The sequence below is a fragment of the Nicotiana tabacum genome, chromosome 14 (genome assembly GCF_000715075.1).
Source record: "Nicotiana tabacum cultivar K326 chromosome 14, ASM71507v2, whole genome shotgun sequence".
In the NCBI taxonomy this organism is placed as follows: Eukaryota; Viridiplantae; Streptophyta; class Magnoliopsida; order Solanales; family Solanaceae; genus Nicotiana; species Nicotiana tabacum.
This window is the reverse complement of record NC_134093.1, coordinates 5,831,447-5,843,069: the sequence shown is the minus strand read 5'-3', so window position 1 is coordinate 5,843,069 and position 11,623 is coordinate 5,831,447. Positions and strand designations below refer to the sequence as shown.

General features: G+C 37.6%; 1 protein-coding gene across 1 annotated transcript; it reads right to left on the bottom strand.

The window, feature by feature from the left end:
* Positions 1-7,034: 7,034 nt before the first annotated feature.
* LOC107767711 (uncharacterized) lies at positions 7,035-11,606 on the bottom strand. The gene is made up of 3 exons (XM_075229931.1): positions 11,566-11,606; positions 9,819-10,107; positions 7,035-9,728 (listed from the first exon to the last, which is right to left on the bottom strand). The coding sequence occupies exons 1-3, from the start codon at positions 11,604-11,606 to the stop codon at positions 7,035-7,037; spliced, it is 3,024 nt and encodes a 1,007-aa protein (XP_075086032.1).
* Between the last annotated feature and the right edge of the window lie 17 nt (positions 11,607-11,623).

Sequence of the window (11,623 nt, the reverse complement as noted above, 5' to 3'; positions counted from 1 at the left end):
TTTGGCAAAGTTGATTTTATCAGATTGGGTTATTTATTTAATTCTGTTTTAAATTAATTTACTGAGTAGCTAATAGTAAATTACTATCTACGAATCTAGAGTTGAACTCGAAAGTGGGAAGTCTATATTGCATATAGAATTAAATAGAGCAAGTTCGTAAACCCGGGCATCGGGGAACGGATTCGCAATTAGGATAGAAATATACCTAATTGTCTTGTTCGGTTGAAATACAGGAAGTGTAAATGCATTCTTGTTAATATTAATTCCATAGATATATAGGCATTAAGTTAGCTTGAATAGGCGAGTAAGAACTCGACAGATTCTTATGAGTAATATCAACCCTGTCAATCAACAATCCAGATAAATTAATTAGTTATTTTAAGCTAAGAATGCAACATGATTGTTAGATAACCCGTGATCCTGGAATATTATCTCCCATTTATTGTTATTTAAAACTATTTAAGTATTGTGTTGAACTCTAGTATTCCAATAATTGATAGTTTTTAGGTAGTAAATTAGACAAATATCTATTTTATGAGAAATCGCTGGAATCAATAAGCTATTTGAGTTTAAATTAGTCAAAAGTTAATCATAAGTCTTCGTGGGAACGATACTTTATTCACTACTCTATTACTTGACGACCACGTATACTTGCGTGAGTGTGTTTGGTCGCAACAAGTAGTTCGGTATTAGCTATACATCGAGGCTTATGATTCCATGGATAAGGTGCGAGATGTGTTTTATGTGTTTTGGTTTGGGGCTAGTCTGGAGGACTTGAGGCCGGGTTTTTATGGAAGCTTGGGCTTGGTGATTTTAGTTGTGAAAGTATGTGCTTTTGGACTTCTATGTCTGGTAGTATCCCTAGCAGTGGGATTTAGGGCTCGGTGATTGGTTGGATAGCTATATGATGAGTATGATATGGCTGCGGGATGTGTTCAGACGGCTTTGATGTTATGAGAATGGTTGCTTGGGATGTAAAAAGGACTATTGGATGCTTGATTTCTGTCTTGATGTATTGTACGGTCTCGAGTTATGATCGTGTTGAGGGATCTTTCATGTTGTTTATTTGTGGAACAAAGTAGATTCTCGCCTTAGATCTGACATAATTCTTCACAGTGTTCTTCTTGGTCCCTCTTTCAAATTCAATTTAATTTCCATTTACCATCCCCTTTTACAGTTTAACTGTTATACAGTTCTCACCATTTCTAAATATTTTTTACAGGGTCCTTCTCTGAAGAGGCCACTGGAAATTGGTAGAGCTGATAATGGGCTCTATTTCTTCCATCTTGCTGATGATATTCAATCTCTTTCTTGTGTTTTACCTTCACCATCTAATGTTTCTAATTCTACTGTTTTTACATGTTCTAGTTCTACTTCTGTTAATGATCCCATTCCCCCCAGTCCCTCTTGTAATCCACACACTCACATCAATAAAATAGACTATTTTTGGCATCAAATAATGGGTCACATGCCTTATAATATGATGAAATACATTTCTTTCATTTCTGATAAAATCTCTTCCAAACAGCCTTTCATATGTTCTGTTTGTCCTATGGCTAGACAACAAAGACTCCCCTTCCCTGACAGTACCATTCATTCTTCAGCCCCTTTTCAGTTAGTTTACATTGATATTTGGAGCCCCTATCATACCCCAACTTACAATGGTTTCAAATATTTTCTAACTCTAGTAGATGATTACACTAGGGTAACTTGGACACACCTACTCTCTTCTAAAAGCAATGCACTTTTTGTTCTAAAAGCTTTCACCTCTATGGTTCAAACTCAATTTCACACTTCAGTCCAATCTTTCGAGTCTGATAATGCTTTTGAACTAGGAACTAGTTTTGAGTCCAAATCTTTCTTTACTGCTCAAGGTATACTACACCAAACTACCATTCCACACACTCCTCAACAGAATGGTGTTGTAGAAAGAAAGCACAAACACCTCTTAGAAACTTCTAGAGCTTTTCTTTTCCAATCACATTTACCTACCAAGTATTGGGGTGAATGTGTTCTCACAGCTATATACCTCATCAATAGATTTCCCTCCAATGTTCTCAACAACATATTCCTCTATGAAAAATTGCAAGGTCATCCTCCTCACTATAATCATCTTAGATCTTTTGGATGCTTATGTATGCCACCACACCCAAATCTGGAAGAGACAAGTTTCAGACAAGAGCACTGCCTTGTATCTTTCTTGGCTATCCCTGTGGCAAGAAAGGTTACAAGTTGCTAACTCTTTCCACCCATGCTATCCTCTATTCTAGGGATGTTGTATTTCATGAGCATGTATTTACTTATTCACCTCCTTCTTCACAAATTTTTCCTTCTTCTCCTACTCCTTTTGTAGATTTACCTAACAATCCTCCTCCTTCCATTTTTCCTCCTCCTGTTTTTCCTCATTCTCCTCCCTTTACCACTGATCTTCCTTCTCCTTCTCCACCTCTTATCCCCCTTGCTCCTCTTGTTTCTCTCCCTATCAGACAATCTTCCAGGATCAATAATCTTCCACCCCATTTAAGGGATTATGTTTGTCCATCTCTTGCTCTTAAGGCTCATGCTTCTCTAGCTTTAAGGTCTCTTCCTCTGTTTTGCACATGCATGAGCCCCAGTTTTATCAACAGGCTATATATCACCCTGCTTGGAATGAAGCCATGCTAAAGGAATTCCAAGTTTTAGATGCAAATCACACTTGGGATATTGTTCCTCCTCCCCCTCACAAGAAACTTATACCTTATAAATGGGTCTACAAGATGAAACAAAGGTCTGATAGTTCCACTGAAAGGTACAAGGCCAGATTAGTGATAAGGGGTGACACTCAAAAAGAAGGCACTGATTACAATGAGACCTTTTCCCCTGTGGTCAAATTCACCACCATTAAGTGCCTTCTTACCATTGTTGCTTTAAGGAATTGGACTGTTTATCAACTAGATGTCAACAATGCCTTTTTACTTGGTGATCTCCATGAAGAAATTTATATAAAGATCTCTCCTGGTTTGCACCTTTCCTCTACATCTTCCTCTTCATCTTCTCCATTGGTATGCAAGCTAAGAAAGTCTATATGGCCTCAAGCAGGCCTCTAGATAGTAGTTTTCTAAGTTGTCTGGGGCTTTGCTCAGTAGAAGCTACAATCCTAGTAAAAATGACTATTCTTTATTCCTCAAGTCCACTGGCAGTTCCCTCACAGTCCTAGCTATTTATGTTGATGACATCTTTCTAGCTGGTGATGATGTTTCTGAGCTGGATAATGTCAAGGCTTTCCTTGATGCTCAGTTCAAAATCAAGGACCTTGGATCTATTCACTATTTTTTGGGCTTGGAAGTCACTAAAGTTGATACTGGTTTTCTTATGACTCAACACAAATTTACATCTGATTTACTTTCAGAGTTTCATTGCCAGAATGTTTCCTCTGTGGTCACTCCTCTCAATGGTTCTGTCAAACTCTCAACTGATATGGGGGAGCCACTATCTGATCCTAGTACTTATAGGAAAATAGTTGGCAAACTTAATTTTCTACAACACACAAGACCTGACATTGCTTTCTCAGTACAACATCTGAGTCAATTCCTCCAAGCTCCTCAAGTCCCTCACATGCTTACTGCTATCCATGTTCTACGATACTTATCTGCTGCCCCAGCTATGGGTATTCTCCTCTCCCCTGGTGCTGACTTTACTCTCAAGGCTTATTCTGATTCAGACTCGGCAGCTTGTGCCATGTCCATGAAGTCTGTCTCTGGTTATTTTATCACTTTTGGTGGCTGCCCTATTTCCTGGAAGAGAAAGAAGCAGCAAACTATATCACTATCCTCTGCTGAGGCTGAATATAGAGCCCTTCAACAAGCAGTTGCAGAGGTGTCATGGTTAATCAGGTTACTTGCTGATTTTGGTGTTTCTATTACTCATCTTGTTCCTATTTTTTGTGACAACCAGGCTGCTCTACACATTGCTAAGAATTCAGTCTTTCATGAGTGCACAAAACACATCGAGATTGACTGCCATTATGTGCATGACAGTGTTACTTCTGGTTTGGTCTCCCTTCATTATGTTGCAAGTGCTGATCAACTGGCTGATATCATGACCAAGCCCCTTACAGGCCTCTCTCACCATCATCTACTAGGCAAGCTTGGAGTGTTATCACCCCCAAGCTTGGGGGGTGTTGAGCAGTTGGGCCTTAAGTCTGGACTCCCTCAGACCAGGCCCACTGATATCCCAACGGCCCACATCATAACACACAGATATAGCAACTTAGCTCTTCTATTCTTTAGCCATCTTTAGCTTTGTAAATATAGCCACATTGTAACACAAGTATAAATACTTGTATTGCTGGAATAAGAGGTCATGGATTATGAATGAAACATTTCATTTTATACGAAAGTCTCCTTTTCCCTTTTCTCTTTACTGTATAGCTAGGGTTTCCTCCATTGAAACCTTTTGTATGAGCTCAGTGTGAGCTTCTAACAGCTCTCCCTTATGTTAAAAGGATTGCCTCCTTTCTTTTCCTCTTGAGTTGTGATGGTATTAAAGTCTCCACAAACTGCCCATGGAACTACTCATGAAACACCAAAATTTCTCATTTCATCCCATAAGAACTCTTCCCTCTCATTGATAGTAGATTTAGCATATACAATAGAAATGTACATGGGTGAATCAATAGTATTATGCATAATCTTGCAATTGACAATTTATTCATCATTCTTCAAAATTTCACAATTGATATCACTATTCCAGAAGAGCCAAATCTTGTTATTTGTATTGGAAAAGCAATCTGCCATGCCAAAACCCCCTGATGTAGTGATTGATGTTGGATTCTCCCACAAATGGTTCTTGAATAGCTAATAATGAGATTTTGTGTCTTTGAATAAGTGAAGTGACTCTCTCAGTAGCAGCTTGGGATTTCATCCCTCTAATATTCCAATTTAGGACACTGATCGTCGATACTTCTTTTTTTAGGCTCTTTTGGGATCTTTTTGGAAGATCTTTGATTTTGGTTGTATTCTTATTTTTGAAACTTCTTGGTTATCAATTCCCTCGTTGAACAACTTTGTTCATTTCTTTTTGAACTTCCTGATCATGCCTTTACTTTTGGTTGTCGATAACAGTGGAGGAATTTCTTCTGCGAATTTTCATAATGATATACTTGCATTGCTCAATAAGCACCAAATTTATTTTGAAAGATGTTAACGCGTGGAATACGAAAAGCCATAGATGCTAATTAACATTAACATTAGAGATAACAGTGAATGTTTTAACATGATAAATGTTAAAGCTGAGATTCGAAGTAAAACTGAAGAATCCATGGCTAGGGTTGAGAAGGTTCAGAGAAAGAGAATTTGGATCTTTCTTATTGTGTACTTATCAAGTGTGAATGAAAATGTATATACCCCCTTCTCTAATACATGTGGGCCATCTATGTACAGATGACCCAAAACACTACAAGACTGCTGAATCAAAGAATGAATTAATTACTACTACTATCTACTGAATATACTAAAATACTACTAACCATTTTCACTAATCTCAACACCCCCCGGCAAGTTGGAGGGTGAGATAATCCCCAACTTGCGAAGGTGAACATGATGAACAGCCCCTGTCAAGGGCTTAGTGAACATATCAGCAAACTGGTTTGCACTGGAGATATGAAGCAATTGAATCAGTCCTTCAGTGAGCTTGCTTCTGATGAAATGACAATCAAGTTCGATATGTTTAGTGCGCTCGTGAAAAACTGGGTTCTTAGCAATATGTATAGCTGCTTGATTATAATAGAAAAGTGGAATTGGACGAGGAACTTGAATACCAATATCAGAAAGGAGCCGAGAAACCCATGTAATTTCAGCAGTAGCTTTGCTCATTGACCTGTATTCTGCTTCTACAGAAGATAAAGAAACTACAGACTGCTTCTTTGATTTTCACCCTACTAAACTTCCTCCCAACAACATACAAAATCTAGATACAGACTTCCTACTATCTGGACAGGCCCCCCAATCACTGTCACAGTAAGCATTTAAAGAAAAATCAGGAGAATCATTGAGGAATATACCAAAATCAGAGGTATCTTTAAGATAACGCAGCAGATGTAGAGCTGCCTGCATATGAGGGAGGCAGGGCTGCTGCATAAACTGACTTAGATGTTGTACTACAAATGGGATGTCAGGCCTGGTGTGAGTGAGGAAATTCAACTTCCCAATCAGACATTTGTAACTCTTAGGGTTAGGCAACACATCACCTTCAGTGGCCTTTAGCTTTTCATGCATCTCAAGAGGGCAAACCACAGAGGAACAGTCAAAAGAATGAAATTCCTTGAGAAGGTCACGAACGAACTTCCTTTGATGAAGTAAAACCTCAAACTCAGTGTGCAGCACCTCAATCCCCAAGAAGTAACTAAGGTTGCCTAAGTCCTTAATCTTAAACTGATCATGGAGAAAAGCTTTCACAGTAGAGATCTCAGCTAAATCAGTCCCAGTGATGATTATGTCATCCACATACACAACCAAAATGACAAAAGACTCTCCAAAACCCCAAGTAAACAAAGAATAATCATTCAAAGAATGCACATATCCTCTAGAATTCAAAGCAGTTGACAACTTGGTATACCACTGTCTAGAAGCTTGCCTTAGCCCATATAAGGACTTTTTGAGTTTGTAAACTAGAGGAGCTGAAGAAGAAGAGGAAGAAACAGACAAGCCAGGTGGAAGTTTCATGAAGACTTCCTCATCCAAATCTCCATGTAGAAAGGCATTGTTGACATCTAATTGAAACAAAGGCCATTTCTTTTTAACAGCCACAGCAATTAAAGTTTTAACAGTGGACATCTTTACAATAGGTGAAAAAGTTTCATGAAAATCTATCCCTTCAACTTGAGTGTCCCTCCTAACTAGAAGTCTAGCCTTGTATCTCTCTATAGTCCCATCAGCTTTGTATTTGATCTTATACACCCATTTACAACCAATGGGCTTCTTACCTAAAGGAAGTTCAACAATGTCCCAAGTCTCATTGGCCTCTAAGGCCTCAAATTCCTTTTTCATGGCATTCTGTCACTCAAGATTGGATACTGCTTGTGAGTAAATATTAGGCTCAAAATTATTATGCTTATCAAGAGCAGAGACAGAGGTGGAGTTAGCAAATTTGAGGCTTTGGGAAGTAAGATGGCATACATAGTTTTGGAGATAGGAAGGAGGGTTATGAGGCCTGGAGGACCTTCTAACCACAGAAACTGTTTCACTGGAAATAGAGAAAGAGATGGTCTCAGGTGGCAAGGAGGGAGAAAGAGAAGGCAGGGGATTAATGGTGAAAACTATTGGAGAGGAATCAATAGGGAATGAAGTTGTTGGCAAACTGGGGGAAGGATGGTATAATGGAGTAGGCTCAGAAAGGTCAGATTGATGAGAATGGTTGAAACAGGCAGAAAGAGGCATGTTACACAGGGGAGAATGCTTTGATGTTGTTTGAATGAAAGGGAATATATGTTCATGAAAGGTAACATCCCTGGAAACAAAACAAGTATGGTGCTTCAAATCATACAATTTGTATCCTTTCTTTGCAAAGGGATATCCTAAAAACACACAGGGGGTAGCCCTTGGTTGAAGTTTGTCTCTATGAGGTTTTGGCACAGTAGAGTAGCATAGACATCCAAAGGCTCTAAGATTGGAATAAACAGGAAGTTTGTTATAGAGTATTTCATAGGAACTTTTATCTTTTAACAAACTGGAAGGGAACCTATTTATCAAATAGGTGGCAGTGAGAATGCAATCTCCCCAGAATCTAATGGGAAGTCCAGACTGAAAGAGAAGGGCCCTAGCAGTTTCTAAGAGATGTCTGTGTTTTCTTTCTACAACTCCATTCTGTTGTGGAGTGTGAGGACATAATGTTTGATGTATGATCCCTTTCTCAGAGAAGTATGCAGAACCAACAGTGCTTGATCCTAATTCTAGGGCATTATTGCTTCTTACAGTTTGAACTTTTAACTGGAAATGTATTTCAGTCATGGCTATGAAAGCCTTTAAGAGGTCAAAGGCATTACTTTTGGCACCCATTAGGTGGGTCCAAGTGGCTCTAGAGAAATCATCTACAATGGTCAAAAAATACTTTGAGCCATTATAAGTGGGAGAATTATAAGGACCCCAAGTGTCAATGTATATTAACTGAAAAGGCTTTGTCGTTTGTATACTGCTATCAGGGAATGGGAGTCTGGTTTGCCTTGCTAGGGGACAAACTGGGCAAGAAAATGACTGTTTGGGAGAAAAATATAGAGCAAGAGCAGGAATATGTTTCATTCTAGAAAAAGGAATGTGCCCAAGTCTATAGTGCCAAACAACATCCATTTTATTAAAACTGTTCATGTTTGCATCAGCATGTACATGTCTCTTATTAGAACAAGCACTAGTTACATTTGCACTAATCTCAGAAGAAAAAACACAGACATCAGGCATAAGAGAAGAAGCAACAAAAGAAGTGGGAATGACAGAAGAATTAACAGATGTGTTAGAAGCAACAGGGGGTAGAATAAGCTTGTAGAGATTGTGATCCAGTTTACCAAACACCAGAGGCATCTTCGGTGAAAGGGCCTGTATAGCACAAAGAGTTATGGTAAACAGGACAATCCTATTGAATTGATCTAACAACTTATGTACAGAAATTAAATTGTATTGGAAGGAAGGAACATATAGGACATGGTGAATTATAAAGTTAGGAAATAAAGTCAATGATCCTACAAGGTGAACTTTGACCTTATAACCATTAGGTAAGGAGACAAGGCAGGGAATTGGTAAAGGTTGTAAATTGAAAAGCAAATCTTTATGGGATGTCATGTGATCGGAGGCTCCAGAATATATGATCCAAATAAAACTATCTACTTGAGAAAGCATACAAGATTTGAGCAAAACACTCTCAGATATCAGCTTACCAGCAAAATTGGCAGAAGCCATGATATTCGGAGTTGAGGATAAATCAAAGATATGAGTGTGTTGAAGAAGCATCATCAGTTGTGAATATTGATCCTTAGTGAGACCAGGCACCATTGAGTCAAAAACACTTTCAGAAGAGATATCAGATTGAGACCTTCCACCAGGAACCACAGCATTGGAAGAGGAATCTTGCTCCAACTCAACATGAGCAGCAGTTTTCCTTAGAGGAGGCCCTTTAGTAAACTTGAAGTTGGGAGGATACCCATGCAACTTGTAATATTTGTCAATGGTATGTCCTGATTTCTTGCAATACTTACAGATTGCAGACTTGGAAGAATCAAAATTGACTCTGGAAGGGTAGACTTGCTTGGATACACCAGCATTGAATGAAGCAGAACTAGGGAGAAACTGAGGAGAAGTAGAAACTTGTCTCTGTTTTTCATCTGACAGTAAGATGCTGTAAACTGTGCTAACAGAAGGAAAAGGTTTAATCATGAAGATGTTGCTCCTAGTCTGTATGTATGTATCATTTAAACCCATCAGAAATTGGTAAACCTTTTGGACATCCTCATCCTTCTGATAATCAGACTTAGCACCATAATTACTACATGTCCTGACTCTAGTGACTGATAAGGCAGCAATCTCATCCCAGAGTTGCTTGATTTTATTGAAATAGGATGCAATATCAAGAGACCGTTGGGAGATATGGGCTAATTCCTTTTTGAGTTCAAAAATTCTAGCAGCATTAGCCTGACCATATCTCTGTTCCAATTTTCCCCAAATGTCTTTGGCAAGCTCAGAATACTCAACACTACGAGCTATGTCCTTGGACAAAGAGTTGGTTAACCACAAAACCACTAGATCATTACATCTCTGCCACTATCTCGCTAGAGGAGAGGCATCAGGGGTTTTAACAGAGACTCCATTGACGAAGTCAAGTTTGTTTCTGACAGAGAGAGCCACTAGAATGGTGCGTCTCCAGCTCCCATAACCAGTGCCATCAAATGGCACTGAAGCTAAAGAAGCTCCTAGCACATCAGAAGGATGCACATACAGGGGGTGACAAGGATGTGTATAGTCATCCTCATGGAAAGCAAAACGAGAAGATGCAGGTCTACAGGTAAAAAAGTTTACCAAAATCCTTCGCGAAGCGGAAGCGACAACACGAACATCAAACCCTAATTTTGGCTTGAATTTGATGAAACTGAGAAAATCAACAGAGGAAATCCAAAGCTTTCGATGAGATGAAGTAGAATATAAAAGGAATGAGCATCAAAAATGCAAAACTTTGACGAAAAACTGGAAATTTCGTCAAAATTGCTCAGCCTCAGCGAAGAGAATCGGAAACGAAAAATTCCAACGAAAAACCTCAAGGGTAAGATTGGATGAAAGGAAATCACGAGCTCTAACTGGATCTTAGCTCTGATACTATGTTAAAGCTGAGATTCGAAGTAAAAGTGAAGAATCCATGGCTAGGGTTGAGAAGGTTCAGAGAGAGAATTTGGATCTTTCTTATTGTGTACTTATCAAGTGTGAATGAAAACGTACTTACCCCCGTCTCTAATACATGTGGGTCATCTATGTACAGATGGCCCAAAACACTACAAGACTGCTGAATAATTACAAAGTGGGCTTCAAGGCCCAAGACAAAGAATCAAAGAATGAATTAATTACTACTACTATCTAATGAATATACTAAAATACTACTAACCATTTGCACTAATCTCAACAATAAATGCACTATAAACAGGCACTTACATTTTTTCTTTAAGGAGGTGACTTTTGGATTATTTAATATAGGACATAAATCTAAAAATACGTAAAGAAAGCCAAAAAATACACGAAAAACTAATTAAAATTAGAGATAACTATTGAAAGTTAAAATGATGAATGAATGCACTATAAACGGGCAGTTACATCTTTTCCTTTTGAGCAGTTATATATTTTCTTTAAGGAGGTGACTTTTGAATTATTTAACACAGGATATAAATAAAATAAAAAAATAGGTAAAGAAAATCAAAAAATTGAGAAAAAAAATAAATAAGAACCCTAAATTGTGAGAGATGCCATGTCAGATTTTTCTTCCCTATATATATATATATATATATATATATATATATATATATATATATATATATATATATATATACTATTAAATTTGCTCGCTAAATTTATAAAAAGAAAAGCATGCTTATAATGGTAGGAGAAAATTATAAATAATTAACATATATTTGGGTTATTTCATATATTTATTTCGATTAGAACGTATACTTCTATATAACTTTTAGTTATTTATCTATTACTAATGAAGCTTATTCACGTTCTATGTATTTAAGAAAGATTCAAGGAATAGCAAAACATTGTTGCTCTTGGACCCGATTCTTTTTACTTTCATGTTTTGTGTTTTTTTGAATGTCAAGCTACTCAAGTCACACCTTTTATAATATAATATTCTAGTTTCTCAAATTATCTCAAAATTATCTTGTAATATGACATAGCTAAATAACAGTTGTTGCTTTTATTTTATTACTATTCTTATTACTTTTGAGTTCGTCACTTTACTCCCCTTGACTTGGGATATATGCAAATATTTTCTTTTGCCAAATGCACATATAAGTTAAATGATGAATATTTACTTATTCATATCTTGATGCATATAAACTGTATTAGTTCTTTCTCTTCCTCCTCTTGTTCCTTTTCCATTGTCTTTTTGTTCACCT